The 16,535-nt window shown below is 42.6% G+C and overlaps 1 protein-coding gene across 2 annotated transcripts in view; it reads right to left on the bottom strand.

The window, feature by feature from the left end:
* Nucleotides 1–2,432: 2,432 nt before the first annotated feature.
* PTDSS1 (phosphatidylserine synthase 1) overlaps nucleotides 2,433–16,535 on the bottom strand; it is a 38,024-nt gene continuing 23,921 nt past the window's right edge. Inside the window, exons 10-13 of one of the 2 annotated variants that reach the window (XM_065629760.1) lie at nucleotides 9,209–9,308; nucleotides 7,988–8,056; nucleotides 7,399–7,468; nucleotides 2,433–6,057 (exon numbers count right to left, since the gene is read on the bottom strand). In XM_065629760.1, coding sequence (XP_065485832.1) covers nucleotides 5,945–6,057; nucleotides 7,399–7,468; nucleotides 7,988–8,056; nucleotides 9,209–9,308 — 352 coding nt within the window. In that variant the 3' untranslated portion in view covers nucleotides 2,433–5,944. The remainder of the gene's footprint in view (nucleotides 6,058–7,398; nucleotides 7,469–7,987; nucleotides 8,057–9,208; nucleotides 9,309–16,535) is intronic. The other variant, XM_065629761.1, reaches the window with a different exon arrangement.

The following is a 16,535-nucleotide window of genomic DNA, read 5'->3' as shown; positions in this document are numbered from 1 at the left end:
ACAAAGCTGCTCATTTGATTTTATTTTGCCTTGGTTGTTCTGCAGCAAGTTTGACAACATGGGCTCTTTGCAGGCCTGTGTGTACAGCACGTGTAATTAAAGTCAACAGGAGTTACAAAGTCTTTAAAGCCAAGCCAGGGTGGCTAAAGCCAGTAGCCCAAAATTAGAAGCAACATTTGAAAATCCAGGTCATGTTCTCTGGGAGTTTGTGTTGCAGCATCACCTAGGGGCTGCGGCTGAGATTGGTGCCTCATTGTCCCAAACCTTATAGCACTACGTACAGATTTTGGCGTTTCCAAATGTCCGGGCGCACAGCACACATTGTCACAGAGACTACACTCAACCAGGCCCTAAGCATTTTGATGAGAAAGTTCATCTGGTAGATATATGTGTATATATACATACACACAAGTATTTTATGCTTTTTTAAAGCAAGAACCACCAAAATACTGAACTGGAGGGTATAGCAATTGTAGAACATACTTTGGATCACAGCCATAGGAATGCTACTGCCATAAATTCCCCCACTCTAAAAAACATTAAATAAGCCATCCAGTTATTTCACGATCATCTGTAAACTGAGATCCATTAAAACTATGAAAATTAAACCCATGTGTATGCTTAGCATAGTCTGGCACTTATATTGTTGCTGATTATAGGAATTCAATGTTTACAATTCACATTCTTTCCCAGACTTTTTTTTTTATTATTATTTTCTGAATTGAAGTTAAAACTCACTTGGTCTTACCATAATACAGCTGAGAGCGTTGAGGGCAGACGGACGGCTCCTTTGCAAGGCACACCTGCAGCTACAGCACCGACAGACGAGCGAGCAGGCACACATGTAACACTCCACACATCTCGCTGGGCACAAGCTAGCAGCCTGGTTGTCCTTGTGCATTCAGCCCAGGGCATGAAGAGTTTGTGGCCACCCAGTCCTACTTTCTTTAAATAACAATGCATGTTCTCAATTCCTGACCAGCCACACAAAAAGCAAAGTGAGTAATGTGGGGGGGTGTGTGTGTCCAAAACATGTTTCCAGACCATCGTGAAATTGCACCTTTTGGTAACTTGACTTGTTAAAGTAGGAACAATCCCTGTCAGGGCTCAACTATGTGGTGACAATGGGTAGATAACGTAGACTAGACCTAGAGGAGACGGAGACAGAATACTGCAGGAGGCACTGGGAGCATATGAGGCTTAAAATCAGCTCAGAGACCTCCAGCCTGTGATCGTGTAGTCCTTAGTACTCCAGCACGGTCACGTTTCTCCAGAAACACTGGTGGAAAAACAGTGGCACAGGAGAGCAGGGTCCAGGCCTATGGGCATGTTGTCTATGTGCAGCTGAATTGAGTGCTCAGGTACCTGAAAAAGAGAGCACTGTGCTCCTCTACCTTTTCCATGCGGAACAGCAAGCCGAAGCAGCAGTTCCTCAAACACAGCGTACAAGGGAGAACTGGTTTAGTGCTTCCAGGGTAAATTGCCATGACAGTGACAAAAACTGAATGAGCTGCAGATGTCACAGTAGGCATGGACACCAATACCTATTTCAGTCAGTATCATGCCAGCCTTTGGCTCTAGCATCTAGTCTGTGCCAAATCACACTATCAAAATGCCGGGCAACCTATGCCACAGGATGATGGAGCAGAAATGCAGCTGGCCGCATCACTCGACCCTGCTCTGATCTTGAAGTCAATAAATTAATTTCCCCAAGTTGAGTCTGTTTTGCCTATGATGGTAATTGCTGAGTGATAAACCCATGAGCCTTTCATTGTATTTTCTCACCCCTGTCCCCCTGAGGAGGCGAGTGATAGAGCAGCTTTGGTGGGCACCTGGTGTCCAGCGAGGGTCAACCCACCACACTCAGCTCTCCCATCCAATAGTAAAACAAATCCAAAAAGAATCATAGAATAGTCTGGGTTGGAAGGGACCTTCGAAGGTCCTCTAGTCCAACCCTCCTGCAATGAGCAGGGACATCTTCAACTAGATTAGGCTGCTCAGCCTGGCCTTGAATGTTTCCAGGCATGAGGCATCTACCACCTCTCTAGGTAATCTGTTCCAGTGTTTCACCACCCCAACTTGTAAAAAATTTCTTCCTCACATCTAACCTGAATCTCTCCTCTTTTAGTTTAAAGCCATTACTCCTTGTCCTATCGCAACAGGTCCTCCTAAAAAGTCTGTCCCCATCTTTCTTATAGACCCCTTTTAAGCACTGAAAGGCCGCAATAAGGTCTCCCTGGAGCCTTCTCTTCTCCAGGCTGAACAACCCCAGCTCTCTCAGCCTGTCCTCACAGCAGAGCTGTTCCAGCCCTCTGATCATTTTTGTGGCCTCCTCTGGACCCTCTCCAACAGGTCCATGTCTTTCCCATGCTGAGTGCTCCAGAATAATTAAGGTTAAGACAAGACTTATCCCGTATACTAGAGAGACTTCAGAAGGCATAATATAACTGTTTATATTATCAGATCTGCTGCTCTGAAATAACAAACTACAGCAAAACCTCAGTGCACACTGTGGGCTGTCAGGAACTGCCGCATTTGTCAGCATGCAATTACATAGAATAAAATGTAATAGAGCTTCTAAAGGCAGTATGTAATCATTTCCTACACCTTGCAGGTACAGACAAACACACATACTGGTGACATGGGTTGATTTACTGAGTTATTGCAAAATACAATACTTTGCAATCAATACAGAGCAAGTCTATTCAAAAACTATTAAATACATGGTAACATCTGTGTCCTCTTGTGATAACAAAGTAAAAAATATTACAGTTTTAACAGCTAGGACATCAAATGATGATCTTCACAGAAGAGTAACAAAAGCACTGGTTGAAATCACACTCCAAATATTTAATTAGATGCAGTGTATGATCTATGCGGCTGCTCTAGTACTGGAATCCAGTACCCAAGGCTAGCTCTGGTTGGCTGTATACCTGCATTTGAAAAGCTTCCATTTTTATTTAATCCACTAGTTAATGTTCTTGCCGCTATCCTCTGCTTACACCACGCTGCCCTGAATCAGCCTCCCTTCAATGACTGCTACCACTGGTGGGCAGCCTCTGGAGGGCCAACTCAGATCTCTGCACAGCAGCAGGGGAGATCACCAGAGGACAGAGACAGCAAAGAGCATCAGAAGCAGGAAAGTAGGAATGAGAGGCCGCGACAGAACAAGTACTTAAAACCAGGACAGTGCCTCTGTTACAAAATACCGTTCAAGCAGCAGAATTTGTACACGGATGCTTGTTGCTAAACAGCTCAGTGGTTTGTCATTTTAGGTGTTACACACATACAGAATTCAGCAGGAGCGCACTAAATGATAGAACTGGGATCACTAGTTTTACAGCAGTGATCAAAAGCACCTTTCCAAGGCCTGCCCGTGCAAAGCTCACATCCAGATGATGGGGCTGAAAATACAGTTGTCAGTCAGCGGAGGATTTGTGAGAACACATGTGAATTCCAGCCAGAACTGCTGACAGAGGACACAAAGTGCCATTTTCCAAGCAGCACATGAATAGTTTACTTCAGTTTCCCCTCTCCCTAGCCATCCCTCTTCTAAAGTATCAAAAAACCCCAACCAAACAAACAAAAACCAAAAACACAACCCAAGCAAACATAAAAAAATTAAAGTAAAAAGACTTCATGGGAAATATTTTTAAAGGTGTTGTCAAACAACATTTCTTCAAGGCCAAGCTGCTGTAATAGCATACAGAACTCAGCTTCCAACAAGATGACACTTCATATTTGCCCTTTCAATATTTTTAGGGTGCAATTCCGCAGGGTGAGCACCAGGTCTGCATTTATTATACAAAATGTGTGTTTGCCCCCACAGGCAAATAGATATTGTACTTCAGCATCTGCTTACACATGTAAGCTTTGTATACGTAGTGGGTGTCTATACACCTTGCAAGTACAAAACAGGCTCTCACCTTTGAAAACCACAGTACTTAAGATATCTAAACCATTAGATTTCCAACCTCTTGCTTTGGTATTGAATCAATAGAAAATTTACAATGCCATTCTTCAGCCTTACATAGACTGAGTTAATAACCAAGAAAATAAAAAAGTAACAAGTCTGAGGATCCAAAGAAAGGTACATTCTTCAACATGTAGGAGACAATACATGGAATTGCTATAGTATGAGAAAAACAAGTAGTTGTAGGAAAGCCTGAAAGTCTTCCTAACATTTTTTCCCCTGTACCATTTGATGTCACTGTAGCAATGATATAGCAGCTTCTACTAAGTTACTTCCCAAGTTGTAGACTTTATGTTTGATTGAAAGGGGGGTGAGAAATTAAGGGCCTCTGAGGAGTTCAGCAGCAACACTTAAGTGCATTGAAAACATCGATAATCTGTGGCACATTGGAATTAATGGCTTACACAGGATACTTCTTCTATTTACAGTATCATACACTTGTACAAAGACTCTGCTGCATTTTTTTTAGTACTTAGTCTGTGGCAAATCACAGTAACATCATTCATAGAAAAAGGAAATCCCATTTGCTTATGAAGACTAAGTAACTAACAGGTATTAGTTATTCTTGCTTGAGCTACCTACCCCTCTGAACCCCATAAATCCCAAAATCTAGTTGGCACAAAAACATTTTGATAATATAGGGACTGATTGCTCTTGATTGTTTACCTCCTGATTTAATAATTACATTCAGTGCTGGAGAATTATCCACTTTGCTAGATGTCAGAATTAATATGTTAAACAAACAAACAAACAAACAAACAAAAAAAAACCCCAACCACAACGGACACCCACAACAAACACCACCACACACAAAAAAACGCTGCAAAGAAAGAGTGACTTTGCTGTTGGGTATCTGACTGCATGACAGGAAATACCAAAGCAATGGGGTATATCACAGCAATATCATGCTGCCTCTCAGACACCGAAGACTACAGCAAGCCTCACAAATAATTACATTTATGGCAGTAGTAAGCAACTCATCTTCAGCAAAAAACTGCCTTATCACCAGGCTTAGTAAGGCAGAGCCTTCAAAGCAGTTTCTGATACCAGTCTGAAGACACTGGGATTTCTGGTTCCAGCTGAGGCAAAGGCAAATTAGAGGGACATAGGAAGGAACATTGTACATAATGTGACACAGCTGAAAAAAATACATATTTCCACTTGAAGATGCAAAACACACTGCAGTAAAGGAGGAAAAACAACTAAATGACATGACATTTGTCTGTGAGGGCAGAAGGCACGGCCCTCTACTTTGCGACAGGTTTTTATGTCAGTATTTTAAATACTTAAAAGAAACAGAATCCATAGCAATCAAGCAGAAGGACAATGCAGAACAAAGGAACCATGTTTGAAGGTCAATTTCAAATACTTTACAAGAAACCTGGACTCATTTCTTCACTGGTAAAACCCTGTCACCAGGTCTAAAGAGCCTTTACATAAAAGCAAGCAGCTGGATACAAATATGGAAGTTTTAAATATTTACTAACTGTTGTATAGAAAAGTTTAGTTGTGAGACTGAGAAAGAAGGGCAGTTGCTCTTAGTCAAAGGACTGTGTACTCTTCTAGAGAACAACAAAAACAGTAAAAAAAAAAAAATCCAGCCAACTATGCCAACTGCTTATCGGTTTACTAACTTTTGTGTTTAAGTCCTCAACTGAGATATTAAAAATGCACTTGCAACACCTGAACACAAAACAGGGTGTACCTGCTATGACAAAATTACTTCTCTTTCCAGCATACTCTTCATTAGATTTTGGTGCCACATGCTGAAGAAATTAGATTTAAATCAGTGAATGGCAAGTGTCAGCAGGCAATGGTTTGCACTACACTGGTGGCTCCATCTTGATCATCGTTTTCTTCAACACCTCCTTTTTTTAAATTTAAAAATCAATCTTCCATGTGGAAATTCAGAGCCAGGTCTGATTTTCTTTGTCACCTCTGGTCACACTGTAGGCTGTTGTCAGAGACCACTCATTTCTTGCCGATGCCATTTGTTACTTTTGATTTGGAGTGCCGACTCCTTCTTCGTGATGAATGGCTTTCACTATTGACTGTTTGTTTGGCTGGACTATTGTCAGCACCTGCTGAGAAATAATTTTTTTTTTTAACGTATATACATTTGACACTGTTAAGCTCTTGTCTAAAAGACAGTAAGGCTTTCTAGAGCTACAATGTTTACAGTATGGACTATTTTAAGCTAATACAAACTGGCTGATACTCGTACTCCACCTAGTGGCCTATTCTATTTTTAAAAAAAGAATTTTACAGTAGTCTTGAGAATTGCTTTCTCTTCTAAAAAATTCAGAAGTTTGCTAAAACAAAATATAGTGGTGAAACATCCTACATTTTAAATGACATCAATAATTAAACCGCCACATTTTTATTAATGGCAGGCACCACTATCAGAAGTTAAGAACTACGGAAGGTCACAGATCCTTGTGAGAGTACGTTTCTTCTTTTCAGTCTTTCATATGACAGACCATGTTTGACTGAGAAAGAAAAGGGAGACAATGGGGACTGAAACAAGAATTCAAGAGCAAAACACGAAGGAGGAGGAAGTTTGTAATTAATTAAGTAAAAGATTAGAGAAAGATTTGCTTGGCCAGATTTCTCCAGCATACATAAATAGGAAAAACATTTTGAGTGCAAGCATTTTTTCTCCAAAATATCAAAATCCACAGATTTACTAAACCAAGAATAAATTAATATCAGCATCCAGGAAAATAATGTATGAAATACAAAGAAGCTCTGCTGTAGGTGTTTCTTGAGCCTATGGCAAATAAAAAATATTTTTAGTGATACAAACACCTGGAGCATAAACTCTGACAGAGATAACTACCAGATGTGAGATGTGGATCTTGATATTTGGTCAATAAGCAAGAACCCACTAAAGAGTTAACAGATGAGGCGAGTAACTTAACTGACCTCTAGAGTAGGGAAAAGAGGTCAGAGAATGAGGCTGCCTTTGCTTAGGACAGAGAAAGCTGTTTATGACCACAAGCACTGCATTGACTAGGCAAGTGTCAGTAAGAACACAAGGTCCAGGGTACATTCTTGAATGTTTCTTAACAAGTAGGAATAAAGGCACAATTCGCTTTCATATGTTTCAAATCAAACATGCAATGTTCAGAGAGAAAACCTGTCCACAAGAGTTACGAAATGCATAATGCCCTAAACTCACAATAATGGCCTGGAATAAAGGCAGAAAAATTCAGGTGCTTCATTAAAAAACAAATATATTTCCAAGAGTTAGAAGAAAAAAGGCAGTAAATCCAAATAGCTTTGCAGATGATTTATCTGTATAGCTCCTGCAGGGATGTTTAAATAAGTCCAGTTGTTGCCAAGATAAGTTTCTCAAGCACCATTTCCTAGTACTGAGCCTTAATGCTACCACTTCAGGAATAGAGGTACAAAAGTGCCAATACCTCTACTGAATTTAGAATGAAGCCAGGAAGCATCTGGACTGTACGGGCTGTCTTCGCTTTCTGATAAGGTCTGCAAAAACAAGAAGGACACATGTCATAGGGATGCTGATTCTTGTGATCGGCACTTCTGTTCGAAATTAGACTTGCAAATTTAAACTGTGGCAGAAGTCCCCATGAAACTCAGCCACTACTTAGGACTTTTCCCTTCCCAGTTAGAAGGTACAACATAGATGATACAGTAAGAACTCACCCCTTGACACGTGATCTGTTGTGTAACCAAGTATTCTTAATATTCCCCTAGCATTCCACCTGTACAATGGGAACATTAGCTAACCATTCATCTCTGAATGCTTTGCTAAATTACAGCCTCATTTTGAGTAACTAAGAGGACAGCATTCTTTAGAAACCACAGTGTAATTTGGGATCTGTCCAAGGCCTGCTGAATTCAGAGTTCTTTCTATTGACTTCAGTTAGACTCTGGACCATCCTCCCTCACCCCCATTTATACTACTTCTGGTAAAGAATTCTAATATCTAGGAGCATTGCAGTTTTAACTCTGGTATTAAAAATAGGCTTCCTAATAAAGTACCTTTTCTCGGTGGCCGTAGTATTCTGCGTACCAAACCATACCATATAAACACAGGAAAGTTGTAAAGGCCTAAACAAAGGAAGAAAAAAAAATCCGTAAAACTTTTCCTATATTCCTTGCTAGTTCAAGGTCTCAGAGTATCTGGAGATTCTGCATTCAAAAACTTTCATGCTCTGTTTCTCTCTGCATCTTTTGTCAGGATGAGTAAGACTCATGCTAACTCCAAGGTACCCATACACTTTGCCACCGTGGGGTGTGCAGAGCAGTTCTCACTGGGAGCATGAGAATACATACAGATCACTCGCATACATGCAGGATACACGTCAGTATGATTTCTGTCATCACCCTGTAGAGTCAAAGGCAGTTGGCAGGAATTCATACGTATATTATCAGGAATAACCAGACTGCGAGAAACACAAATTCTCCTTCTCCCTGCCCCATGCTTCAGGCTGGGTTGCATGTTTGGTTTTGTGGTGCTCTGATCCGGGAAGCAATTCAGTACTTTTCTCCTCTGAAGTTTTGGGAGTAAAATCATCATGTGAAATAGGAGAACAATAAATTCTGACTCCCTATCACCTGTTCAAACTGTGTTCCCAGCTAAAAGGGAGAAGTATTTATCTCTCAGCCCATTATAAATGCCTTATTTTTCACTGTTAAAAATGTGTTTGGCATCAGAGCTACAAGTCTGGCAAGACAAACATCCATTTACTGTTATAAAATGGGCATTTCATGCTGCATTTGCAGTAATCACACTGAAGTACAGAAAGTTGCAGGCTGAGTGAGAATGCTTTGCCTGATAAAGCAGGGTTGTTTATGTAGTTATAAGACTTCAGCGTGAAACAACATGCACTACTTACTAATGCTTTTCATTAACTTCTGTTCCTGTCAGTGGGCACTATAGCGAGCACCACCAAAGTCAGCCTCAATCGAACTGACATTTTCTCTCATAAAGCTCCCTGTAACTAGTGTTTGTTTCACTGTTAAGCACTGGTGAAGTTGCTATATTCTGCTATGTCAAGAAATAAGCAAAAAAGTCATTCTAGTCTCTTCGGAGTGTATTCTAAACAATCTAGCATTTGCTTTTCCTGGGTCATGCACAAAGCTTTTCCCCAGCATTCCCACACAATGATCCCCTGCTGCCAGTGTTCCAGGGAGGAAACTATTGAGATGCTTTCAATGCTTTTGCCATGCTTCATGTTTCACATGAGAAATCTCACTTACCACACAGAGAAGCCAAAACACAACATACAGTATTTGTGTTTTGGAAAAAAGATCCTGTCCAAACTTTATGCACACAATAGCTTCAAGGAAAGCAATAACCCTGTGGGTAAATGAAAGAGAGGGAGGGAAAACGTGGTTACAAACACCAAGGATTTAACTCACATGTTCCCAACCCAAGCTGTTAGCTCTACACAAGCACTACTCTCTAGCCAGCGCACACCTCACCAACGCTACCATTAACTGAAATGTATTTTTCTTCCTAAACTTTTCTTCAGCACAAACAGCATACAAGAAGTGTCCAACTGGCAGTTCACAATTCCACAAGCCTTTGCTTGTCCAGGGAACAAGCAGGAGCATGTGCCAATAGCAGAGAATTTCTGTTTATACCTATTACTGTGTTTCAGCCCTCACCAGATATAAATTTCTTTTCCATGCTGAACAACCAACAGATGCCCTGTTGGGTAAACTAAAACTGTGCTTTGGGTGTTTCTCTACTGGATGTGAATTTACTAAAATTCTAGGCAGGCTTGCTTCAGATGGATTTTAATGAGAAAATTAACATGAAACAGCATTCCTCTGAGAATCCATGCATTTGCTCTGGTTTGTATGTAAATGTAGGTCCACACCACAGCATCAGATAATTTCAGGCGAAATGTGAGAGGAAAAATTGCAGTATTTATTTTCCCTTCTGGCATTATAAGAACAAAATCAAGTATCCCCAGCTCTTTCGCTTTTACCAGATGTTTACATCTTTTCAGGCTCAAAGCTAAGGAGGCTTGTCCACCACTTGATGTGGGACAAGGGATTATGAACCCAAAGTTTCCATCACCTTCCATGGAAACATATTTAGTTGGTATAGGTCCTGGACCCCAAATTACATATTTTTAACAAATACAAGTGTAGAAACATCACTAGTGGAGCAGAAGTGCAGAAAATTGACTCTTCTCAAGCTAAAGCAAATAATGAAGAAAACCATTCAATTTCTGCAAGTTTAATATTAAACTTGTTCAGTAGTGACTTTGAGGCTGTACATATGAGCACATGCATGAAAACTCCTCGTCAAATGTAGGTACACTTAACATCGTCAGGTCAAACGTTCCGGTCTCCCAAGCTCAATGCTGTAGGACACATTCCCTGCCAGCACTGTCCACAACCAGGGAGTTGTTAAAACCAGCTCTACTGCCTGGCAGACAGGACCCAGCTCCCTCCGTCAAAGAGGGAGGAAAGATGCGTGCATGACTTAACCACTGGTATTGCAGAGATGGTCCTGGTGTCAATAATAAATTACAGCTTTCTCTGTACCATCTAACATGACTTGCAGGATGATGAGTGGGCCCAAAATTTAGAATTGTGGAATTAACACGTAATTGAACAATAATGCAAATTAACAAGGTGCATATTAGTAAAAACTTGAGAGCAGTGTTACTTTGTTGGGTCACCGACTACTTTTAATTTTGGTTTTGTATTATGTTTCCTGATCCAGCTGCAGATTAAAAAATAGTTAAACTAGAAGTACAGCAGTGGGAACAGAAATGTCACCATCAGGAAACAAACATGGGTATGAGGGTATGATATACTCAAAGGTCTAAACAAAACAACAGGCTGTTTTCAGCAAGGACTCAAAAATGATACCGCTGTTTGTGCTGTATTTATACATTCTTACCATTATTCTTGTCAAGAATACTTGGGTTAAGTGCATTGTACAATAGGACAGCTATTACAGCTAAAGAAGTGGTAAATCAAAAGACAGAAAATGCCACCAGTGAAAAGTGTTGGTGTTCTACTGAGGGGTCATGAGAATACTAAGCAGAAGACATGTAAGCTTTTATTCAGTCCAAATGGTCTTGTAACATCCTAACAGATATTCCTTTTTGAAAGGCTTCATCTTAATGAAAATGGTGCAATTTCCAGCAGAGCTGTTGCACTGGCCTTGTTCATGCCTTACATCACTTACTGTCCACCTATTGAGAGTGACGCTACAGTATGTGCCAAGCCACAGAGAACACAGTTTCATACTAACACAAGGCACTAATTTTAATTATTCCCATGGTTTTGCTGTTACATATTTAATTTGTACCTTTAGAAGAGGTTCTTCATCACCACAGATATGAATATTCTATATACTTGCTTTTAATTGCTTCAGAAATTAGATTCCGGACAGTTTAGTTACTGGAAGAGCGCTGCTTTTCCAACAAACAACAAGAACTCCTGGTGTTGCTCTTTTTTTCTTGCAGACTACAGATGTAAGCAGTATCAAGGAGAATACTTACCTCATGCACATTTCCCTCGATTAGATCGGACTATAGATAAATATTCTATTGCAGTTCACAGAATCACAGAATGTTAGGGATTGGAAGGGACCTCGAAAGATCATCTAGTCCAATCCCCCTGCCAGGGCAGGAACACCTAGGTGAGGTTACACAGGAAGGCGTCCAGGTGAGTTTTGAATGTCTCCAGAGAAGGAGAATCCACAACCTCCCTGGGCAGCCTGTTCCAATGTTCCGTCACCCTCACTGAGAAGAAGTTTCCTCTCAAATTTAAGTGGAACCTCTTGTGTTCCAGCTTGAACCCATTACCCCTTGTCTTGCTTTTGGTCATCACCGAGAAGAGCCTGGATCCATCCTCGTGACACTCACCCTTTATATATTTATAAACATTGATGAGGTCACCCCTCAGTCTCCTCTTCTCCAAGCTAAAGAGACCCAGCTCCCTCAGCCTTTCCTCATAAGGAAGACGCTCCACTCCCTTCATCATCTTTGTGGCCCTGCGCTGGACTCTCTCCAGCAGTTCCCTGTCCTTCTTGAACTGAGGGGCCCAGAACTGGACACAATATTCCAGATGAGGTCTCACCAGGGCAGAGTAGAGGGGAAGGAGAACCTCTCTCGACCTACTAACCACCCCCCTTCTAATACACCCCAGGATGCCATTGGCCTTCTTGGCCACAAGGGCACAGTGCTGGCTCATGGTCATCCTGCTGTCCACCAGGACCCCAGGTCCCTTTCCCCTACACTGCTCTCTAATAGGTCATTCCCCAACCTATACTGGAACCTGGGGTTGTTCCTGCCCAGATGCAAGACTCTACATTTTCCCTTGTTATATTTCATTAAATTTTTCCCCGCCCAACTCTCCAGCCTGTCCAGGTCTCACTGGATGGCAGCACAGCCCTCTGGCATGTCAGCCACTCCTCCCAGCTTGGTGTCATCAGCAAACTTGCTGACAGTGCACTCTATTCCCTCATCCAAGTCATTGATGAATATATTGAATAATACTGGTCCCAGAACTGACCCTTGAGGCACTCCACTAGATACAGGCCTCCAACCAGACTCTGCCCCATTGACCACAACTCTCTGGCTTCTCTCCTTCAGCCAGTTTGCAGTCCACCTCACTACCCGATCATCCAGTCCACACTTCCTCAGTTTTGCTGTGAGGATGCTGTGGGAGACGGTGTCAAATGCTTTGCTGAAGTCAAGGAAGACCACATCCACCACTCTGCCATCGTCAATCCACCTTGTTATGTCTTCATAAAAGGCTATGAGGTTGGTCAAGCACAACTTCCCCTTGGTGAAGCCATGTTGACTGCCCCTGATGACCCTCTTATCCTTGATATGTCTTAAGATGGCACCAAGGATAAGGTGTTCCATCACTTTCCCAGGGACAGAGGTGAGGCTGACCGGTCTATAGTTGCCCAGCTCCTCCTTCTTGCCCTTTTTGAAGACCGGAGTGACATTTGCTTTCCTCCAGTCCTCAGGCACCTCTCCCGTTTCCCAAGACTTGGTAAAGATGATGGAGAGTGGTCCAGCAATGACTTCAGCCAGCTCCCTCAGCACCCGCGGGTGCATCCCATCTGGACCCATGGATTTATGGATGTCCAGATTGCTTAACTGGTCCCTAACCCAGTCCTCATTAACTAAGACAAACTCCTCCATTGCCCTGCCTTCCTCTGGGGCCTCAGGGGTACGGGGCTCCTCAGGACAGCCTCCGGCAGAGTAGACAGAGACAAAGAAGGCATTCAGTAACTCTGCTTTCTCTGTATCTTCTGTCACCAGGGCACCCACCCCATTCATCAGTGGGCCTACGTTGCCTCTGGTGTTAGTTTTGTCTGCCATGTATTTGAAGAAGCTCTTTCTGTCATCCTTGACCCCTCTCGCCAGGTTTAACTCTAAGGAGGCCTTAGCTTACCTAGTTGCCTCCCTACATCCTCTGACAACAGCCTTATATTCTTCCCAAGTGGCCAGCCCCTCCTTCCATGATCTGTAAACTCTCCTCTTCCACTTGAGTTTGCCCAGCAGTTCCCTGTTTAACCACGCAGGTCTCCTGGCTCCCTTCCTTGACTTCCTGCAGGTCGGGATGCTCTGATCTTGAGCTTGGTAGAAGCAGTCCCTGAATGTTAACCAACTATCTTGGGCCCCTTTACCTTCTAGCAGCCTTGCCCACGGGATTTCCCCCAGCAATTGTTTGAACAGGCCAAAGTCGGCCCTGCTGAAGTCCAGGGTTGCAATTCTGCTTGCTATTCTGTTCCTGCCACACGAGATCCTGAACTCCACCATCTCATGGTCGCTGCAACCAAGGCAGCCCCCCACCTTTACTGCTTCAACCAGACCCTCCTTGTTAGTGAGGACGAGATCCAGCAGCGCACCTCTCCTAGTCGGCTCCTCCACCATTTGCACCAGAAACTTATCGTCAATGCACTGGAGGAACCTCCTAGACTGAGGCTGGCTGGCTGAGTAGTCCTTCCAGCAAACATCAGGGTAGTTAAAATCCCCCATAACAACCAGAGCCTGTGACTGTGAGGCCACGCTCAGCTGCCCATAGAAGGCCTCATCAACATCCTCACTCTGATCTGGTGGCCTGTAATAGACTCCCACAACAGTGTCACCCCTGCCAGCCTGCCCCTGAATTCTCACCCACAGACTCTCAACTTGCTCCTCAACCGCCCCTGGACAGTACTCTATACATTGCAGTTGCTCTCTCACATAAAGAGCAACTCCACCACCTCGCCTTGCTGGCCTGTCTTTCCTGAGAAGGACATAGCCATCCATGACCACATTCCAGTCATGTGAGCTGTCCCACCATGTCTCTGTTAATGCCACCAGATCATAATCTCCTGACCGAACGCAGGTTTCTAACTCCTCCTGCTTATTCCCCATGCTGCGCGCATTGGTGTACAGGCATTTCAGGGAGCGAGCCGAGTACACCGATTTCACCCTAGGGGCCTGGGGGGCCTCCCGGTCTTTATTGATTCCAGCGTGCTGCCCCACTGATGCAAGCCCAGCTACGATCCCATCCCCCTTCAAATCTAGTGTAAAGCCCTCCAAATGAGCCCTGCTAATTCCTGTCCCAGCATCCTTTTACCCCTGTGGGATAAACCTTTCCCACATATCACTGACCAGACTGGTGTCTTATAAAACCAGCCGTTATCAAAGAACCCAAAGCCTTGCCTGTAGCACCAGTCCCGAAGCCAATCATTTACGGACTTAATTTTTCTATTCCATCCCACATCATCACCCAAAAATGGAAAGAGGGAAGAGAAGATAACTTGAGCCCCAGACTCTTTCACCATCGTCCCAAGGCCCTGAAATCTTTCTTCATTTCCCTCAGACTACGGGATGCCGCTTCCTCCCCATCTGTCTGGAAGATCAGCAGCGGATAGTAGTCCGTTGGGTGCACCAGGTTGGGGAGCGCCCTGGTGATGTCCCTGATCCGAGCTCCAGGTAGGCTACAAACTTCCCGATGCTGAGGGTCAGCTCTGCATATCGGGCCCTCCGTCCCTCTCAGAAGGGAATTGCCTACCACAATTACCCTTTTTTCTTTTTTATCGGAGGCAGTCTTGAGGCGTGGAGTCGATCGCCTCTTCCTATGTAACCTTGTAGGCAGCAAGTTCGTGTTATGGGATAACAACATGATCATAAAGAGATATTTGGGCTTCTATTTATTGACATATATTACACTAATGTGTTTAGGGAGAGCTAGGATGATGGTTTCTGTAAACCATAACAATTTTTTTAGAGCCAGAAGGCAAACATTCAGCATCATATTTCCCTTCAGTTTGCAAAAGAATGTTTACATTCTTTCTCTCAGATGAAACAGGTTACTCTGCCATGATAATAAAAAAAATCCAATGCCTTTTTAAGGACTGTGTACGTTACAGACTCTCTTTAGGAATAATAATGCAGGAGGTTTAGGCCTACAGAAAATATTATCATTTCCTGTCCAGTACCAGTAAAACTAAACAGAGTGACTACCTTTTGTATGTCCACTGGATGTTACGGTCATGAGTTGAAGACAGTAATAGATACATCGAGGAAGGTGTTAAGTCAGTGAAAGAGGTGAATATTTAAGCCTAGCCAAACCCAAGGAGACATGTGTCATGTTCACCAGGGTACATTTAAAACAAGAGTAAAAACACCTGCAATTACATTGCAGCATGCTCTTCTCTCACCTCAAACACTGAGATAGGGGTATTCCTTACGGTGGTGTACTGTACCTGGAAACATGCCTACCAGCCCTGCACTCTTCTTAAAACTCTGTAACATCCCTAAGCCTAACAGTAAAGGTGAGATAAGTTTGCCACAGCACTGTGTCTAAATTAGATCTGAGTATTTTATGGCTCATTTAAATGCTACTCCAATCTAAAACAGATTCTTCTATTAAAGATGAAAATGGTTCAGACAATTCTGGAAATAAGACACACACTAATCTTGATGGAGAGAATGAAATGGCTGTTTTAATTTAAAATCATTGCCATCAAACATTAACTTCTTGAATAGTTTCTTAAAATATATATTTTTTTCTTTAAGATGTGATTTAGGATCTTTTATGTTTTCCTGTTTGTAAGCTTCCAAGTCACAAATCAAAAGAGACACTATTACACTGCTTACTCATAGAAAACTTACAATGCCACAACAGGATATGCTTCAAGTTTCCAGAACAGTACATTTTAGTCAAGCCATCTAGAGAAGGAAGCTCTCACCCGAATCAATCATGCAAACTCTTCATCTAAAGGTCTCCTCCAAGAGACTTGTTGAAAGAGATTATAGCCCAGGTAACCATCATTCATAGCGTTATTCTTTTCCTTCTTTGAGAATAGAATAAAAATAGTTGATAACTGTGGTTTATTTCACTGTCTTCGGCTGTGATTCCGCTAACAGCATCAATGCCCACTTTGATGGCCAGGTAAACGTTGCCCCAGTGACTGGCAAGCGGTAAAGGCAAATATTTTATCCCTCTCACCTGACTGAAAATACAGGCTGCAAGGCCAATGCTACTTTGAAGAAGCCTAGCTTTATCCCGCAGTTCCTAGTTCTTCCTTCTGTTTTTCTCCTTACTC

This window comes from Caloenas nicobarica, chromosome 2, assembly GCF_036013445.1.
Source record: "Caloenas nicobarica isolate bCalNic1 chromosome 2, bCalNic1.hap1, whole genome shotgun sequence".
In the NCBI taxonomy this organism is placed as follows: Eukaryota; Metazoa; Chordata; class Aves; order Columbiformes; family Columbidae; genus Caloenas; species Caloenas nicobarica.
Note: the sequence above shows the minus strand (reverse complement) of the source record. Positions and strands in the feature narration are given on the sequence as shown.